This window comes from Gymnodraco acuticeps, unplaced genomic scaffold (genome assembly GCF_902827175.1).
Source record: "Gymnodraco acuticeps unplaced genomic scaffold, fGymAcu1.1, whole genome shotgun sequence".
Taxonomy (NCBI): Eukaryota; Metazoa; Chordata; class Actinopteri; order Perciformes; family Bathydraconidae; genus Gymnodraco; species Gymnodraco acuticeps.
Genome location: NW_022991977.1, coordinates 39,151 through 57,480, shown reverse-complemented (window position 1 = coordinate 57,480; position 18,330 = coordinate 39,151). Strand labels below are relative to the sequence as shown.

The following is an 18,330-nucleotide window of genomic DNA, read 5'->3' as shown; positions in this document are numbered from 1 at the left end:
TGGCTAATTTAATCTATTTACTATTCTAAAAACAATAGACAAACATCCCATCATGCAAAGCAGTAGGCTCCTGGTTGATTTGATAACTAAATGATTTATTAGGAGCCAACACATTTTTATTTAATCTCGAAAGGAAATGACAAATGAAATGGGATTGGATTAAAATAGACATTTGAACTTGTCATTCCTAAAATGTAAATGATATGAAGCACAGATCAAAGACTATTATAGAAACACTGGAACAAGAAACCTTTCTTTTCTCCCACGAACCAAAGGTTTAATTAGGCATGGTTTTACAGTCATAGTTTCCATTGATATGAAAATAAGTCATTTGACTAATGCAGAGAAGTGAATAGCCCGAAGAACTGATGAGTGTAGTTTGAATGTTTATTATGAAAAAACAAACATGGTATTCAAAACATACCATTAGTCAAATATGTGTCAGTCTAAAGAGCTCAATGTTCATACAACACTCTTTAAGGATTGGCAAATGGTAGTTATATTGTATAACGCATATATGGGTTTGCGCTTATATAATGCTACAAAGTCAGTGACAAAGGAAGCTTTTAATAATACAAATATCAATATCAGAAACATTTAATAAGCTCAGTATTAATCTATTTATTATGGAGCAACGTTTTGTCTAGTAGAGTGGCATAAAATATGTAACCTAACATGTAATGTTGTCTTTATTCCATTATCTAGCCTTAATGGGTATGACAGCTGTTTTGGAATGACATGATTGTTCGCAAACAAATTCAAGGCAATCAAGACTTTCCATTAAGCCTATTGTATTAATTTGAATGCCCTTAATTTGTATCAGTACCTGTATCACCTGGGTATTTTCATAACAGCCTAGAATGCACTGTGATTGGGTGCTTGTTGCTCCTTCCAGTGTACTTAAGACCCTTGACAAGAGATAACTCCACAGACTGGAACATCAACTCAATATGGAGCAAAGTGCACTCAGGCTTTTCATCCTTGCAAGTCTTTTTAAGTTGGACCTCTGTGGGTGGAAGTATGTCGATGTAAGGATGACATGGTCAGAGGCCACACAATACTGCAAAAATCATTACATCGATCCGCCTTCAATCTGCAACCTGGTGCAACATGATCAACTTATGGCGAAACATCAAACTTACATGCGTAAAAATGCGTGGATCGTATCCTACCAAGATGTGAACGGAACGTGTACAAAATCGGAACATCCGTATGCAGTTAGAACCAGTTGTGTGGTACTAACTGAAAAAGATTGGCTCAAAATGAATTGGCACCAGAAATACCCTTTCTACTGCTATAATGAACAACCGGTCTTGGTGAAAGAAAGCAAGACGTGGGAGGAGGCGATGGAGCACTGTCGCTACCAATACACCGACCTGGTGAGCCTCAACACAGGAGATGATCTGGTTCAAATCCTGCAGACCAGCGCGGAAGCTCAGACAAACCACATGTGGACCGGAATGCGCTACCTGGCGGGCAGCTGGCTGTGGGTGAACGGGGACAACATGACAAGCCAGACATGGGGCAAAGAGGGGCCACCCCAGTGCCCCGCCTGGACTCACCACTGTGGGGCCCTCGCACGAGAGGAAAAGCACCTGGACAGCTGGGACTGTGCAGCCAAACTCAACTTTGTCTGCTTTTAAAAGGTTATAGAGGTATGTTGGTGCATTATAAGGATATCCTAGTATGTCCCACTCATTTAGAAAGATATAAAGGTAGTCTAATGTAAATGTCAGAAAAAGGCAGCATATTATTATTATATACCATACTTTTCTTATCCTTTATAAAATGGATTGCTCAAGTTGTCCTTCATATATATATATATCAGTGTCAGGGAAACTCATTAAGAGATGAAATTGTTGTGATTTGGAAATGTAAACATAATGATATCCATGTTTATTGGTAAACTATTTAACATAAATGATCAAATGGTTTAATTGTGACTCATTACCTGCCTATGGCATTTGTTATGTACATTTTTTTCCGAAGACATACTAATTTAATCAATGTCCTTATGATTGGTGCAAATAGATACTAAATATTCATGAAGGGCACCTAGTGTTTTCATGGATACAAATAGAAATAGTAAAACATCTGCTAATTGGTTCACTGACATGACAACTAATGTTACTTTGGTATACTATCACCAACTAAATATTATCGACATCATACAGTATGCCTTTTCAGCGTTGTCATGTAACAATTGAATATCCTTATATAAAACCTCTTTGTGTTCAATCTGTATCTTAACAACATGTTCTAATGCAAGAGTGTTTTGTGACTCCATTCCCGATGGCGGTGAAGCAGATTCAGTCACACAACAAAATGTCAAAAAGCCACACGTCCTTCTGGATGTTGATACTCTGGAGAGGGAATGTGTGTGTGTGAAAAGCCTGACTGTATGTGTAGGTGTGTGTGCACAGCTGATGTCGCGGCAGTAAATTAACCGCTGCTGTCATTCTAGCTGATGTGACCTTTTTCAACCCTTGTTGTTACACCCTGACAGCACATACATGTCTGCTGTTACGGTTCACTTACCGAGCCCATTGGGCTAGAGGCTTCTGCCCAGCTGAGTGGGTGCAAAGGTCAGCGCCGTGTTTGCTGATAGCCGCTCGGCAATGACTCTGAACATGGCTGTATCGCTCCATCGCTGAACTCCTGCAACAACAAATAATATCCAAACATATGAAAATGTCAGTGCTTAAAACATCAAATATCACATTTGCCACACAATCAAGGGCAATTTATTAGCACTATGTTTTACTATAGGCTACCTGCGCACATTTTTTCCCATTAATTTGGTGTGCATATCTTGCTTAATAAAATGTTAACATGTGGACATCATACCACTCTACTAAAACCCCAAACTTGTCACAACATAACTAAATATCAGGTACATATGTCATACAATCATAAAAATAAATGTAAAGCAATGCAATGCAATGTATAACCAGTTGTGGAAAAAGTTATTAAATCTTTAATTTGCAGTTAAAAATGTGCCATGGACATACAGACATACTTGAAGCAACATGTACTAAAATGAATAGTATACTCTTTATCCAGAATAACCCCTTTCATATTAATACGAGATCATACAGTATGCTATGCTACACATATTATTGGTTTAATATACCACAACAAATGAGCATTTAAGTCAAGTTGAGTTAACCACTTTATATGGAGAAGATAGTACACAACAACAGTGCACATTTCATAAATGTATCTTTAAAAATGAACCTCCTATAAAACAATGTTCAAATATAGTTGTTGGTTAAAAAGGAGGCTACAATATTCTCATTAAGTAAAAAGTATCTCAATTAGCCTACGAATACAAATTACTTTTCACTGCAGCACACATGAAAAATAAATAGTCACTACTCACTAACACTTTCACAGCAAAAACAACCTGGAGAGAATGAGATTTGGGTAGAGCTAAACTTAGTATTAATTGTGTTCCCAGTCAAGAACACCCCAAACTAAACACTGTATCTCCACCTACTGGGAGTCATTCGTAATTTCAACTCATGGTCGTTGTTGAAAACATATCTGATTAATACCAGAGAGGTCTGAATACTCGAAACTGAGCTCAAGTGGTGTTGTTTTCGGCCTGGGAAGTTTACAGTATGTGCTTGGTGTTTACCTGCTAAAACAGTGTTGCTATGCGACAAATGGAACAGCTTGTTCTCTAGTCAAATACTTTTAAGGTTGTATGCGTTTTAAGCCAAACCAAAGACCAAAAACTTGTACTAAACTAAAATAACACCAGTTTAATCATGTACTTACTTGAGAAGAAGTGTGTGTGTGTGTGTGTGTGTGTGTGTGTGTGTGTGTGTGTGTGTGTGTGTGTGTGTGTGTGTGTGTGGTGTGTGTGTGTGTGTGTGTGTGTGTGTGTGTGTGTGTGTGTGTGTGTGTGTGTGTGTGTACGACGGGCACACCTGTCATTAAAATTCTCTGTTCTGAGTGAACTGGGGGATCGGTTGATATCCCGCCAAAACGTGACTGACGTAACGTGCCAATTACCGTAAACCTTGGGAAACAGTGAGTACGTCACTGACCGTAAATTACACTGACATATGGGTTCTTATTATACATCCGTGGCACTGCGTACGACAAAGCAACAACTCGAGTTATGGCTTTGTCGTTGCTACAGGCTACAGCTCCGGAAAAATTAAGAAACCACTCAAAATGTTTCTTAAATCTCAATCTCTACATGTATGGCAGCCATTCCAGTGTCTGTTGAATTCCAACACTGAGAAATGTTGTCAGTAGGCTAGTTTATGGAATAAAAAAAGCATGTTAATTTTACTCGAAGACATAGCCAACATAAATAGTAAAACCAGAGAAACTGATAATGCTGCAGTGGTCTCTTCATTTTTTCCATAACTGCATGCTCTATATGCCATCATAGACTGTATATATAAATGGACGTAGGGTCCGTGACGTCACCCATAGGATTCTGCAGAGTTGCCGAGAAGCCCTTAGTAGGCGGAGTCGGACACTAACGGCTCGACAGTGACGTCAGAGTTCAACTCCCGCCTTCTCCAGCCTGATCCAAATAAGGGCAAAGAGGCGGAGCCGAGGCGGGACCTGCTGCCACCGAGCTGGAAGTTCCAGAGCTAGCTGAAGCTACCAAGCTAAGCTAACATGCTGATGTTCCCCATCTGCACACTGCCGTGGCATTTTACGTTTCTAAAGTAAGCGGACATGAAACTATTCAGCAAAACTATAAATAATAACCTAAGTTATTGAGTTTTTAGCATAATACTTCAGAATCTTAAAATCCCTTAACGTTTGTATGCAATTGTGCTAAATTCAATACTGGAATCAAGCAAATATGAATATGTTTGCATGACATTAGTTATTTATATTTTGATATCACTTAATTATACGTTTAATACATTTAAGTCAAGCTAAGGTACATGTGATGGTAGCTAGTTAGTGCTCTTACCAGACTGTATCATTAAAACTAAGTACCAGTTTGAGATCCTTGACTTTAGACAAACAATTCAAAAGACAAAATGTATTTAAAGACCAATCTTTATTTGAATGTGCCTCTTAACCTGAGATATTAGTTATACAGTAATAGTATTGACAATCTAAAAAAACTGAGCAACTCAACAGTCAACTTTATGTTTCTTATTGTCTAAAGCATTTATTGTTTTCATTTTTCCCCTCTCATATTCAGTGTGGACGGATTGAGACAGCGTGGTGTCCAGAGAGCTGCAGAGACTTCAGGGAGAAACCTCCGTGTGATGGACGTCCTGTCTGTTGGTTTGGAGAGGACTGAGGGTCTTTCCTCTGCGAGGAGGACCAGGGCTGATGAAGGAGCCCATGCTGGGCAAAGCTGATACCAACTGCACAGGCCTAGTCGGTCACTTTATTTGACTAAATGTGTTTACTTATACATTTAATAGGTTTACACCTTCTGTCCATATGTGCTTTTTATTTAAAACATGTTTGATTAAGTTTTGGTTCACATTTCAATTGTATTTGCACTCCTTTTGTCCATTATTCTTACTGAAAATGTTAGATTACACATTCACATCTGACTGAAGATTGGCCCCATTTATTTGTGACATTGCAAACTCTGCGGTACAAGGCACAAGTGATGTGAAGCTCATAAAGTGAGGCAAATAGAAATAATCAGCTGATGGAGTGTAGATGTGGAAATAGCTGCATTCGATCAGCTGACTGTTTTTACAATAAAAGTAGTTTCTTAGTGAATGTCCTGTAGCCTACTGGTCTTAAAATCTCATAACATCAGCTTTTAATGTTCCTCTTGGATGTTCTTCTTGACCCTCAGAGAAGGAGAAAATGTCGTGTCTTTCAGGCATGTCCTTTCCTAACAAACATGACAGGAAACATAAAACATATTATTGCAGAACAAGTGTGTTATTTATGAAAGCGGTGTGTTTGTGTGTTTAGAGGCTGTAGATATAATTATTTTGTAATTGTAATGTTTTTTTTTTTATTTCAACAATGAGCTACAAAGACAATTAGATTATGAATGAACAGTATGAAGTTCATCAACATTGAAATATATGTTATTATCAAAATAATATTTAACTGTTATCAAAACGTAGTGCAACTGTAGAAGCTTGCTCTGTTGTCTCACTGAAAGAATAACTTTTACCACGTTTTTTACAGACAATATTGAGAGATAAATAGTAGCAGTTCTCACTATGTGTTAAATATATTTGCCTTCAATACATTAAATGAGAAAGCTGACAAAGTCATATTGCTAAATATCTAAATGTAACCTTTTGCATGGAAAAAACCCTCAACTTAACTGATGTGTAGGTGATCTAGTATTTAGTATTGTTTAATGGAATACATATCAGTGTATTAAAGTCAATACTTCATTCATTTAAACCAATATATTTCTTGATTATTTGTACAGTATGAAAAAAAGAGTCTTTGTACCTGTGCTGAAGTTCACTGCTGTGAGGAGTCCAGTTCTGTCTCTCACTCTCTGGTCCAGCCTGTCTGCATCACCTGGACACCTTAAACAAACAGATATATATGTAAAGTACCATGTGTACAAACAATATAACTGATTCTCTTCTGTTGAACATGTTGGATTGTGTATTGTCCGAGTCAGGGTCCTTTTTATTTTACTGTAACTTTGGAAGTTGTGTTACCAATGCTTACTGTTTATTTGATACCCATTTGGTAATGCAATTAATAAAAACAACAAGGTTTGGGTTCGTTCTTCAGATGACTGTGACGTTAACATGTAAGCTCAATAATGAACTCCAGCTCAACCAACCATATTGTAATATCTAAGTAATCATCTTGAAATATGACATTAATAATTGTAATATACACACATCTTATTGTGAGGTTGATTTCACATACACTACTACGACGTTAGCTTGTCTACATACTTGAGCATAGCCAATTTAAATTAACCTTAGCGATGCATACAGTTCCTATACCTACATAATAAAATATCTCTAAGTTACAAGGATGACCTTATTTTATAACCTCAAACGGAAGCCGTTTGTTCTACAGTATTATCCCACTTAACACTTGTCTATTTCGTTTTAACCTTTATATAGGCCTACAGTCTATTATTTTAACTTGTAGGCTACGATTAGCATCGTTAGCACCGATGTAGCTACCACTCGCTTACACACTAAACCAAGCCTTAACATTCATTACGTAGCGGATTAAAATCATTAACACATAAATAAGTACTCGATTTTCACTTACCGCAAAACCGCATGCATGCACCGTCTGTTTTAACCGCAGAGCGAGTCACAATAGTCCGATATATAAGCATGAAGAACAAACAACCACGGCCGGCTACAAGTTGTGTTCCCTGGATGAGCTGAGCAGGCAGACCCTGTAGCTAGCTTCACGGAGCAGCTAGCAGAGAGACAAGAAGCTAACAGCGGCAGGCACTTGACAGAGCCGTCACTCAATGTGACCACACCCTAATTTATGCAAAAACTTTAAGACCTAATATAAATAAAAGGGTCGTGTTAGAAAACAATTCACTCACAGATCCATAATCATGAAGGTGGAACCTAACTATATTCATAACAATATGTATTGCATCCATGGGTAAAAACATGTTTTTTTCTGCTGTAAAGTTGGGCATTTTAACATGGGGGTCTATGGAAATGGCTCCTTTCTGCAGCCGGTCCCTATCGGCCAATAAATGAACTGCAGTGTGTGGCACTTCCGTATTGGCGTCCCGGCTCTTCCCCAGAGTTTGCCGCTTGTATGCCATGCAATAATCTATAAGGGATCAGAATCAGAAACGGGTTAATTGCCAGGTAGGTTCACACATACGAGGAATTTGACTTGATGTCATGGTGCACACATAAAATATAAAACAAAAAATCTTTAAGGACACTGTAATAAAATATGGTTAAATAGCAATAAAATAAAGCAGTAATTTACAGTGAAATATAGTGCAGTGAATTATAGAATATATAATATGAAATAAGATATGGTGTCAAAGAAAAATAGAGAAACTAAAATAGCACAATTCCCCCCGAAAACCTGTAGCCATTTATCTCTTCTCACAAGTTGCATTCAGTACAAGTAGACTAGCATAAATAGTATGATTATTGTAGAAGCCTAGTATGGGACACATTACTATATTTAGGCTAAATCATAAGTAGGCCTACAACATTATGTAGATAATAAACCACTTGTTTATGTCAATTCAGACAATTTCCCTACCAATTTAAGAAAATGGTCATGCAAAAGAGCAGTCAAAAAGCATAAAGCTAAACACACACTTATATTAAGCTTAAAGTTTAACACATCCACTTTTCCAATCCAACTGTTTGTGTTACACTGTAAGGTTACACTGCCATCTGCTGCAACAAAAACGAAACTACAATGTATACGTTTTTTATTTTTTGTCTTGTCACCTCACAAATTGATGCAGGTTCTACGGATTACAAAACACTTGTTATACAAGAAAAGTAATCACATTGCCATAATGAATATACAATACAAATATGGCTATGACAATGTATAATTAAGAAGACACCTAACAACCACCAGGGGATATAGTGAGATCAGAAGTAAGAATTGACAACAGTATTTTATATAATATACATAGCATACAATTAACTTGTTGGGCAATGACCTAGCCTATTTAAAATAAAGCAATTACTTCTGGCCTAATATGGGTTGTAAACAGTTCAGAAAGATGATTCTATCCGTGTTGGATGTTTCCTTTTTAATGAATTTAAAAAGGCATGATTAGAAGAAGAAGAAGAAGAAGAAGAAGAAGAAGAAGAAGAAGAAGAAGAAGACCTTTTTATTCCTCGGGTTGGAATAGGTTCCTATAGGTTGCTTTAGAATATCCTAATGTATTACACTATGTGACTGTCGACAGGCTGTGGCCCTTATACATAGAAATGTTTAGGCTACTCTTGTATACAAAAAAGAATAACAGACTCTCGGCACGACATGTGGAAGCTGCGTCAAATGGAGGTAGTTTACGGTAAAAACGGCGCCCTTTTACCATGTGATTTCACCGATGTTTGTAAACATGCGTCAACCACATGTGATTTTGACGATGAGGAAATAGTGTCCGGCCAACCAGCGGCCGGGGGTGTATCAGGGGCGGAGTTCCCGTGTTGCGCTATGGAAAATCGTACAAGAGATACACAGTGATAAACGTGCCCTCCGAGATTCATAATAGAGACAATAAGGCTGAAACGGGAACGTAGCAACCTGAGGACCGGGTCTGAGAGGAACCGGCCGGGAAATGGACCTGCCCGCCTAGGAACAGAAGGGGAACATGAATGGGATAAAACACGTAAGTCATTTATGTTATTATAGGACGAGAGGAACATAATGCTGCGTATGGTGCGTCGAGAATACCACTATGCTTTTCATAACCACTCAACAACTGGGTGAATAGGTAATAAAGCGAGCCTAGAGGAGCTGTCGTAAAAGTGTAAAGAATATTGAAAGAAATAATATAAAAGTCAAGTGTTTGCAGGGAAACAGGACGCGGGGAGTTGTTTATGAAAAAGCCTGATGATACTTTTTAAAATCAAAAGTGTGTTCATCATCGACATGACAACAGGTAAATTCAACTGCGTCAGTGAGAGGGACCGACACATGCAATCCAGAGGGAGCTTCCTCTGCGATGGTGGAACATGCTGCGACGGCGTGAAAGCGATGTTGTTTCTGGATCGAAACCTTGCTTCGGGGCTGATTTTAATGATAAAACAAAGGTGTAAACAAAGGGTAAAGTCGGTGGGGATGGCTTGTGAAGGGAGAGCTCGGAATAGGATGCTGCGCAAGAGATGGATAGTGCGTAGCAAGAGATGGATAGTGCGTAATCCTGGAAGGAGACGATGTTACGCAGTTCATATTGGCACGTACATTCAACACCTCATTTATAATATGTTATTAGAATGAACGTGTCCTCTTTCTCTTTATTTTTTTTAGAAAGCAGGATAAAGAGACTTTCCAAACATAGTCACATATGACACACGGAGGGTTGTGCTGTTGCTTGCGTAATTCCAGAGGAATTAGAGCAACACAATGGTGACGCAGCTTGCTTTATCTTTGAGATGTCAAACAACATTTGCTGCGTCACCGAGATCCCAGGAGGTCCTTTATAGTAATTCAGGCTTTTTATTGCGCACTTGATATGATGAAAACAAGCTCATTTCTCGAACATAGGGGGGGCTATTGAGTAACACAAACTTTAGGATGTATCTTCAGCTGTGAAGGGATGTTGACATACAGGTATTCGTCATCTATAACCTGAATACTTACCGTTTTATTTTATTTTTCTATCTAGGGTCTATTTTATGTCATTTTACACAGATGACGAATTATTATTACTACAATACATGACACAAAGCCTTGAGCTTTCTCTGTTTTGTGAGCTGTTGTTGCTGTGAGAGAACCATTTAGCGGATTTGTCTCCCTTTACTAGATCTTGTAATGCACACCCGCCAAAGCACAATAGGACACTGAAACGCCTGATGGGATGTTGCTGTTGACACCAAAGTAGCTGGCCTCTGGCTCTCGTACATTTCCAGTGACCCCAGTGAGGGGAAGGCCTCCTGCTGCTTACCTGCCAAAAGGGTGCGGGAGATAAAGTGATTCGTCACATCTTAGAGCGGTGAGGTGAACATGAGGCACACAGGAGGAGCAAACTCCCTCCTGCCAAGTGGATTTGTTTGGTCAGTGGGTGAATCAGCAGTCGCTTCTCGCGTTGCTAAACCACTGGCAAGTATATGGAAAGAGAGAGAAAGCCTGAGAGAGAAGGGGAGGGGAGCTTTATTAAGTGTAGTAAATAGAAACTTGACTCCTGAGGGAATGTCACTATGGTAGTTTTAAAACAACAGGTAAAGGTCATGGGAGGAAGTACAAGCTGATCTCTTAAAGAGTGTCAGGGGTGGCCTTACTGCAGCAACAACATCCCTTTTGCTTATTTGCATTATATGAAAACAAAAACTCCTGAATATTTTTTTACTGACTACTATCCTCTGCAGTTGTGATGTTATCATGCCTTTGGAGGCTGACCAGTAGAACAAGTGACCCACTTTCACAGAGAAGAAAACGTGACCTCAATAGTTATTTAGCCATTCTTTCAGGGAGGGGCGCTGCCTCTAAAGTCAAACAAACAGGAGTCCAGTACAAGTGGGCTAAATGTTATGCACTCTACTATTTTATTCAAAGTTCTTGGACACATTTCACAATAAAAACAAGCCCTGCTTTATCAGCTGAAGCTATTGCAATTCAGCAAATGTTGTTGAAGCCAAAACTAGATGCAGCAAAACAGCAAAAATATACTGACCCATATGTTTACAGCAGGGGGCCAGCATCACCTGTAGCCCACATACAACTTCAGAGGAAATGGTTAGCGACCTACTGCCTTTTAAAAACAAATCCCTCCTTCACACAGATTATAGAATAGGAGGTGGCGCAGAGCCAAGAGATGACGGAGCTACATTTAAACTCGGAGTGCTGCTCGATGACGATGTATTAATAGACAAGTGTGTGGCAACACTCATGCATGTATCGTTAGCAGCTCCCCACCTAACAAGCTGCAAAGGTTTGTACAAAACGTCTGTAGACTCCTGAAAGGTATTTCATTTCAAACCTTTATTTAATCAGATTGGTCCCATTGAGATCATCTCTTTTCCAAGGGAGACCTGCAGCATATAGGTTCCACAAGAAACATAAAACAATAAAGGACATCACACATTATATTTACAGGATACATTTACATAGTTATAGACATTTACAAGTGCCCATAGTATCAACGAGCATTTCATTTAGCCTAGCTTTAAAAACATGCAGAGGAATGAGATTGCTCAGTTTCAATTCTTGCTGAAGATTGTTCCAAGCAAGTGAAGCTGCGCACATAAAAGCTGTCTTACCTAAGACAGTCCTTGCTCTTGGCACATCTAACAATACTACATCATGCGATCTCAGACAATAGCTGCTTGCAACTCTCTGTGTTATCAGAGAGCAGATATAATACGGGAGTTTACCCACAAAGCTTTATAAATAAACGTGTACCAATGACTGAGCCTCCGTACAGTAAGTGATGGCAAACCTTGCAATTTACTACGTTCTGTAAATATTTCTAAAAAAGATCTACAGTACATAGGAGATTGGAATAGTGACAATATTATTGTAAACCTGCCTAACCAGACACCTTGATGCCACATTTAACATCTTTATGTACGCATTTATCTCTAGTTATTTACCTCATAAAGCTGCACGTGTTATCAGCCACACATCTAATATTTCCCAACAGGCCGAGTGGGAGCCAGAAGAGGGTGACAAAATGTAAATCAACCCTTCCATCTGTGGCCTTCCAGTCTATTTCCACCCATCGCACGGAAGATCGAACAAACAAAGCATCCGGCTCATCTGAACATGTTAAGGCTCCCTCGCCTTCGAACATTTCGCAATGTGTTGCTCCGAAGAGAAGATGATGCAACGTAGAAGGAGATATACGAGTTATTACAAGATCAAAACACAATTGGTACTTTTTGGACCTTGTGTTTGTAGGCAAAAAAGTATGTGCAACCTTTGGCTTTGATTGGTCCAGTCAATTACCGTTTTAAATATATATATATAGTATAGTACTCTTTCTTTGTGAAAATGTTGAGTGGCGTAATAAAAACACATTACCTCAGTGAGTTCCCCCCCCCCCACTCCTGATAAATTAGGACCTGTAATCTGTAAGAGGATTAACCACCTACCCTGTGAACACATGCAGCCTAACCGACGCACACACACACACAGTCACACGCAAACAGGCGTTTAGTGTTCTTTTTACGTCGCCTAATATGACCCGACCCAGACAGTTGGGCTGCCTGATTCGTTCGCAGTTATTATATTATTGTTGTAAACGAACTGAATGTTTTTTTTATCCTTCTAAATTAGATACATTAGCCAAATGTATTTGTGATTGTAGATTTTTTTTCATGGATTACCTTCCTTAACATTGGACAGTGCTCACAGTTTGATACAGAGGCTCTAAATTACACTAATTGTTGCTTTATCTATTTTTATTTATTTTTTAAAAGGGGGCAATGTGCCTTTAACAAGCAGTAGATAGTCAGGTGACTTGGCGGAAAAAATGCTACGATGCAGAAAGAAGTTTCTGCCCACTCAGTAGTCGGAGGAAAGCGCTTGCAGTTCAAGAGCAAGAAAGCTGTAGACACCTTCTCAAGTAGCAGTGTTGCACAGGGGGAGTCAGAAAAGCAAAAACAACGAGAGGACAGACAATGCTGTTATTTTGTAAGCTTGCACTGCATTCTTTTTTAATACTGAATAATCTTTATTTAGTGCACGTTGTTAAAACAATGATGAATCATACATGCCCAAATGTGATCATCAGTGTTGGATATATAACCAATCAGTACAGCTGCTGTTGTTTTGTAAGCCAAAACATTAAAGTAGCGGTGAAGAGGATTAGGTCGTGACAGACAGGGAAATTGTCCCCGAAAGACACATGAATGTTCTGGATTAGTTGCTACGTCACCTTTCCCCATCAATAGGACAACAGTGTCTGAGACGCTGACAAGGCAGATAACAGCAGTCCTGTAATACCAGACCTGCAAATAGAATCCAGTGAGTTTACCACATTAGTTGTCTGTGTGTTGTCATTTCAATAAAACAGGAACAGTAATAGTGACAGCGCGGTAGTCTTAAATGAGCTCTCTATAGACATTCTGCACTGCATGTCTCAGCAGAGACAACAGGGGTTCATGCTAATGATCCTTACCTATTTCTGGAGCTGCTTTTTTCTGCTTCTTGCACCACAGTCAACCCCGCTAGGACCAGGAGCAGGCCTGGAGGCGGAGCCAGGAGAGGACACTTTATCCTATTGTGCATTACAAAGAAGTCTACAGGGAGCTGCATGGATCTATTTTTCCACAGTATGATTCACAGACAGTTTTTGTTGGACTTCATCTCTGGTGCCAGTCTGCTGCCGCGTCCTTTCTTACTCTGAGATCTTGATCATCTGATGCACTTATACAAGGCACTGAGCTGCTGTGTCACTCTGCAGGATCTGACCATGACTCAGTGGTTATTCGGCCAGCAAAGCGTCTGCATTGACGTCTCGGTTTACGCCTGTCTCTCTCTTTGGAAAAGACTGTAATTGTTTTCAAAGGATAATATGATCAGCGCAAATAAGCGCCTATATAAATATACTTAAATGTATCAATCTACAGACTTAAACATGATTTATATATTCAAATGTAGTTTCTGCAAATGCCTACAATAGAGGGCGACGTCACAAACCAACTGCAGATGTTTACATAGGAAAAACAAGTATTAGAGTGTGTGTCTAAGGAATCTTAATCACACAGCCATGAGGAAAAACACATCTATGCCCGGAAGAGCTGCATTTGTATTGCCTGTGTAAATACAGCCATAAAAACAAACACAGTTGAGTTTTCTGACTACCTGCCTGTGTTGCATCGTTTGTTATGTTTACATGCTATTACCATACCTTGTCTCATGTACATGTTCCTTTGGTATATGTTGTTGCAGATGATGGCTCTACATTAAGGATGGTATTGCTTAAAGCATCTCTACGAAGCAAAGCAGTGAGAATATTAAGCAGTAAAAGTATAGTAGTATACATTGAATGACATTCCTTCACACATGGATTTACCATATTGTAACCTAACCAGTAATAGGGTCGGTCACTATTATTGATAGAATAAGATCCTTTTTGTTGGTAAAATGCTTCAACATATTGATTTAATTAACTAGTAACAGTGAAGAGTCCCATGTTTCTTAACCCACCATAATGCAAGTGAAGCAATGAAAGCAATATGTTCAAAAGTTATTATTTAGTAATGTTCGTTCTTCTTTCTAATTGCAGGAAAGGACATGGCCTCAGAATGCAGTTTTTCTTAAAGACATCCGCTCCAGGGAACTGGTTTCGGATGGTGTTTTAGAGTGTAAAATATGATCTAGCACCATTTGAAATCGGTGTTCTTGAGAGGGAACCGACTCCAGGAAGGACGACAGTGACCACTTCATTCACAAGTTGCATCACTAGGATTTCATTATGGTGGCATTGTTTTCACTCAATATTTTACAAACCATTTTCAGATGTGTTATGCCATCAGTCAAGACAATCCGTTTATACGATTATGTGGCCACTGGATAAGTCCTTTATTAGCTTTCGCTCCAATAACCAGAAGAAAAAAGGGATGTTTGAGTCTAAATCTCCTGAGCAGCTGAGTCTGCCCCTCTTACCAAGGCTGACCGTTTTCGTCTGGTGTTCAGAGTTTCCATCATGTCTAGCACCATTTGAAATCGGTTACAATGTAGAGGGACTATCAACAAAGCTTGGCTCCAGCAGTTGCATGATGAATTCCCTAAAAGTACCAGAAGATGGCAGTAATGAGCTACGATCCAAGGCATGTGTTTTTTTTTTTTAAATGACAGAAGCAGTGAAGGTTTTACCAGATAACCCTGATCCCTGTTCCATTGAGTTCCTTTTTGTTAGTCTGTTGCACTTTTAAATAATTCAGTTTCCTCTATAATCATGTTGCTGTCACTCAGCCGTGCTGCGTGCGAGTTCCAGATACAGTTATCTTGTCCTGTATACGTTTCCTCCAGGAACAGATGGAAGCTGGTAACAAAGAAAAGATATGGTTAAATGCTTCAGTAGTTCAGAAGTTGTGAGCCGTTTTCACAGCTGTCAAGTTCTGATATTCCCTTCATACATTTACATCTAGAACTAGTGCACATTATTTGTTAAATTAACATTTGTTGGCCACATTTCCTTACTTACTGTTTCATTCATAAATAAAAAAGTGGTCAAAGTTGTACAGTGTTTTATTTACCTCATTAAATGAGGCCGTTTTGGCTGACTATGTAATACAAATGTAGCTAATAAACTATGTTTTATATGATTCATGTTTAAGTTTGAGTTTATTTTTGTATTATTTTAATGTAAGCACCAATGTCATCTTCTCTTCGACAGCAACTCCTTTAGGTTTTTATTAAACCATTTCCAATTATAAACTAGAACCCTAGGTCACAGAGGCAATTATTTTGAGTTTTGGCACTTTATTAGTTATGTAATCTTTAAATACATGCCTGCTTTTACCCATATGGTTAAGGTTAAAAGGCAGGTTGATTGACAAATCAATTATGAATGTACATTTAGTTGCAAGTTTATTTGGTGAATTTAGCTTAAACTAATGCATTCCTGAAATGTATTTTCCCTTCATGTATATTCTAATTTATTTTTAGTGTACATTTTTTAGATAGTTATTGATTCAACCATCATTTTGGAGTGTGTGGTGCTGTTGAATTGTAAAGCAATGGAATTGCTCTGCCCATTCATATCAACAATGGTAGGTCAAATAACAGAAAAACAGCCAAAATACTATTACAGTTGATATTCACAGCATTTTGCATCTCTGTTGTAATAAATATCAGATATGCCATCATGTTTAGCATAATGTGATACTGTACTATGTACAAGTAGTTAGCTTAAGGAATTCTTAATGTCTACATAAAATGAGTAACCATAACATAATATGCAACCACAGAATCACACAATTTCAGATGAGGAACATTTTCTATTTATCGGCTGATATGGACCTAATTTCTGTAGAGTATCAAAAGAAACTGAAAAGTCACCTTACACTTTCTCTTTTGACATTTTCTCTAACTAGAGAGAAACAGTGCCCAAAAAAAAAGGTTAACTGCAAGTAGCCGTCCACTGCAGCTCGAATGACTCCCCACGTTCTACTGACCTTCTCAAAAAGAGTGACAAGTGTTGGGGAGCTAAATAGAAAAGTCTTAAAATAAAAAAATTCTAGACTTGGCCAGGGTAAAAACCTTCACCCCCATCATGTCTTTATTTTGATCTCTGGTGTCTGCAAGAAGCCAACCTGGCGAATGGGTAATGATTTATTCTTAGGAGAGTCAGTTGCTATATCAACAATAAACAAGAACATCCATGTCCATTTCCTTTGTAACAAATGTGAGTCATACGGCGTGTCTCAAGTTAGCATGACATCAGCAGTGGCATCCCTTCATGATCCACCCAGCTCTGCTTCCACACGCCCTGTCTGCTTCACTGTAATTTGGTAAGTGTGACTGTGTCCATGGTTGCGTAAAGCACGTTCTGTATTTTCCCTTGACCTCAGCTGATGTGGGAGGAGGAACAACGATTAAAATGATAGATTGGTTATAGTAAAAACTGCTGATTTAAAGTGAGATTGTGTGAGTTATGAAAGAAAAAATAGCATGCTTATGAGTTGTATTCATGTGAATTCAAATGTATGCTGATACAGCCCTAATTGTATGACCACCAGCGCTTACGGTGGCTAATGTCAGCTAACTTTACATGGCTATCAGATCACTAACCTAACTGCTATAAAGGTTGGGGTAGAGTTGATTAAAACCAGATTGTGTCAGTAAATAAAAAAAGGGAGGTGTTATTGTATATGGGCATTCCTGGAAGGCATACATAGTGTTGCACACGTTTGTAGTTACATAGAGTGACATAAATGGTTGGAAACATTATTAAGTGGGTGTGAATATCAGATTTTCCAAAGTAAAGGAAAATGTTAGAAACAGCTTTTCGTAATTCCCAAATGATGGTGTTTCAGATGCTGTGCAACCATCTGGCAAGTAGTTCTATTGAAGTCTACAGTATTAGCCCTTTTATGTTAGGGAGGACATCTTCCTTTTCATATTTGTATTTTGTGCCTCTACTGTGACATGTTTCCATGCTTTAATGTTCAAAAAGCTCTCTATTTTTCTCACTACCTGTGCTGCAGCACCTATTTTCACCCTCTGTCTGAAACCAGAGGCCAGTCTGCTCTGATTGGTTATCTGACCAGATCAGTTGTAATTGGTCAACCACCTAGAACCTAGCCCCTTATCTTATCACTTTCAATGTGTAGCGCTAACCAATAGAAGCCCAAGTGTTACATAGTGATGTCATTGTGTAACATCATTAAACAAAGGAGTCCAATCGAGGGGTTTCAGTCAAGGGTGGTAGAGAAACTCCTTTAAATGTGTTGTTTTCTGTCATTTGTTTTTATAGATGAAGAGGTCACTGTTGAGCAAAGGTTACACTACATTTGGACTGCGAAATTCAGAACCGCCCTACTTCAGCTCAACACTTACATTTGTGTTGCTGCTTGCAGTTATTGTAAGCAACATGTCTACATATTAAGCGTTAGTAAAGGTTCTGTGAAGGGCCCGCATAGCTGATGTTCATAGACATGTTTACATGTATTTACTAGCAGGCTGCTCATGACAATACTTATAATCCATATTGTTGAAGATGCTTACAATAAGAACAGCTGTATTGAAAGCATGTAAACA

At 38.7% G+C, this 18,330-nt stretch overlaps 1 protein-coding gene and 1 long non-coding RNA gene across 2 annotated transcripts; both read left to right on the top strand.

Moving 5' to 3' along the window:
* Window positions 1–944: 944 nt before the first annotated feature.
* On the top strand, window positions 945–1,977 carry LOC117536206 (lymphocyte antigen 75-like). The gene has a single exon (XM_034200975.1). The coding sequence runs from the start codon at window positions 951–953 to the stop codon at window positions 1,641–1,643; it is 693 nt and encodes a 230-aa protein (XP_034056866.1). The 5' UTR covers window positions 945–950; the 3' UTR covers window positions 1,644–1,977.
* Window positions 1,978–8,745: 6,768 nt separating this feature from the next.
* LOC117536207 lies at window positions 8,746–15,893 on the top strand. Its single transcript, XR_004567519.1, has 2 exons — window positions 8,746–9,289; window positions 14,852–15,893. It is a non-coding gene; the product is annotated as an uncharacterized LOC117536207 (long non-coding RNA).
* The last annotated feature ends 2,437 nt before the right edge of the window (window positions 15,894–18,330 follow it).